Source organism: Brugia malayi, assembly GCF_000002995.4.
Source record: "Brugia malayi strain FR3 genome assembly, contig: Bm_v4_Chr1_scaffold_001, whole genome shotgun sequence".
NCBI lineage: Eukaryota > Metazoa > Nematoda > Chromadorea > Rhabditida > Onchocercidae > Brugia > Brugia malayi.
In genome coordinates this window covers 11,294,982-11,297,476 of record NW_025062475.1, presented here as the reverse complement: position 1 = coordinate 11,297,476, position 2,495 = coordinate 11,294,982, and the positions used below count along the sequence as shown (strand labels likewise).

At 27.1% G+C, this 2,495-nt stretch overlaps 1 protein-coding gene across 1 annotated transcript; it reads right to left on the bottom strand.

Moving 5' to 3' along the window:
• Positions 1-523, bottom strand: Bm10047 (Uncharacterized protein; the record flags this gene model as incomplete). Its single annotated transcript, XM_001896712.2, has 2 exons — positions 1-29; positions 310-523. 2 exons carry the CDS (start codon positions 521-523, stop codon positions 1-3), a joined length of 243 nt encoding a protein of 80 aa, XP_001896747.2.
• Positions 524-2,495: the final 1,972 nt, after the last annotated feature.

Sequence of the window (2,495 nt, the reverse complement as noted above, 5' to 3'; positions counted from 1 at the left end):
TTAAAAGAAATTAGCAATCCAGAAAGTTTCTAAAAAAAATAGAAAAATATGACAGACATAAATGAAAGCATCGTACTGTTTATTTCCATTACTAATTTAAAGAATAAATTGCCAAATTTTCCAGTCCAAGATGAAACAGCTAACAACCGATGTGGTACCACACCAAAGTTTCAACTTTTCAGGTCATTCTCGGAAAAATGAAACAAATCAGTGAAGACATACTAATAATCAAATAAAAAGCAAAAAAAAAAAAAAAAAAAAAGAAGGTAGTGCCAAATAGAGTGCTTGCTAATTAGTAAACAAGCATACTTACATTTTGCATCCGTGAGGTACGTCGCGGATGATGTGACCGATAACTGCTCACAGCATTGGTGACACTGCCACCACCACAACGGATTTGTAAAGACGAAGAAACAGATAGGGCTGCTGGTGGCGCAAATGTTAACGGCGGTATAGCACCACTGTTCAACGATAATGTTGTATCGTCGCATATTTCGTCGTGACCAAAAACTGCTGTTTTCATGACGATAACGCCATGCGGATATCCTATTTATTCAGGTAATCACCGAATTTTAATAGTAAATGGTAGCAGTGACAGTAGTTGGTATCAGAATTTATTAGGTGTAAATAATGAAATATTTTGACGTCGTTTGAAATTCGAATAAAATTTTCAATTAAATTCTATTCCGATGTTAAATTTACTTATCAAACATCATCAGTAGTGTAGTAAGCTAATCTGATGTGTTTCTAGATAATTTGAATTAAATTTCAGTAATAGTATTGTTAAGAAAATTATAAAATATTATTCAAATTAGATCTTCTCAATGGAATGTTAGCTCTATACTCATATATATAGATATGATAATGAAAGTTAATCTAAGTTACATCAAGAATACATGTAACAGTGACAGAATATACTAGCAGCAATAAAATATTATCAATAAATATAGTAGAAATAGAAAGAATAGTAGTAGTGCTTTTAGTGAAATAATTAATTTGTTGTAAAGAAAATAAAAAAATTTCGCATTCAAAATTTTTTACAATTATTTGCAACATTATACATAATTTTTACTTTTTTGATACTTTTATTAATTCTCTTTCTTCTTCTTTTTTTTTCAATGCTTGCTGTTTTTATTAGTTTATAAAAACTTTTTTTGTTATGCAAATTTTTTTGTTATTCCATTAATTGTGCTTATTGATTAATAGAATTATTTTTCATTCAATGATAGTTTTATGTTAATTTTGCTATCAGAAAATAAAAATGATAATACTAATAGTAGCGATAATTGTAATTGCAGTGATAGTAATAGTGATAATACTGATAGCAACGATAGCACTCGTTTATGTAATGATTAATTAGATCGAATTGGAGGTATCATCAAGACTTATATCATTAGATCGATGATCAATAATAGCATTACATTTTTATTATTATGAAGAAGATGAGTGAAACTGCCGAATATTTCCATTTCTGTTTGGTATAGATTTGTCTTCTTTCGCTTCTTTGAAGATAACTTTCTGCGCTTTTATCTTGTAGACTTATCTGTGAAATAAAATATGCTATTACAATAAGCGAATTGTTGATACAATAATTGGACGCATTAATAAATGGAGAAATTTGTATGAAAGAATAGAAATGAAGAAATAATCTAAAAAAAAAAAATAAAAAATAATATAATAATCTTCCTAAAATCCTTAGAATAAACTGGCAGGAAGAATAACGAAAGATATGGCAAATTTAGAGAATTATTATAACACTTTTTTCCCTTATTTTTATCGTTGCTAGATTTTGTCTTTAAGGAACTAAATAATTAATTAGTCATTTAAAAAGGTCAAATTATTATTATATTTCTAATTTCTATCTAAAAAATTGATGCAAAAATTTAAAAAACTAATATAAATGTTGATTATTAGCAAAATAATTAGGTAAGCAACGCCAGCACAATTCGATTATACTTTTCATTAGTAAAGTATCGCAAGAATAAAAAGGAAAGAATTTATCGCTACTTAACTTCAAAATTAAAACTTGTAGATTTCTTCTTGAGAATTTTTAGTAGACTTCTTGAGAAAAATTTTTAGTTAGTAAGAAAAAGAAAAGTTAAATTTTTTTACATATATTCGTCTATCTACTGAAAACATTTACCTATTTCATTGGAGGACAGTTATGAAAATAAAAATTAGTTATGAAACTACCTGGCGAATGGAATGAAAAATAAGTAAACTGTGAAATTCCATTCCGCTTCCGTTGCATTTTAGCTAACCCTCTCCTCTTTTTTTTTTTTTTTTTCTTTTTAAATATAACATTAAATATATGAGAAAAAGAGGAAAGGCTATTTTACTTAAGCTTTTAGCACTTTTATTCCATCCATCATCACACATCATTTTTCTATCTATTTACGGTGAGAAATTAAATGCAAAATGAAATTACAAAACGGACATAGAACTCAGAATTTAAAAATGTAGGTAAGTGTAAAATTTTACAAGGATAAGATATC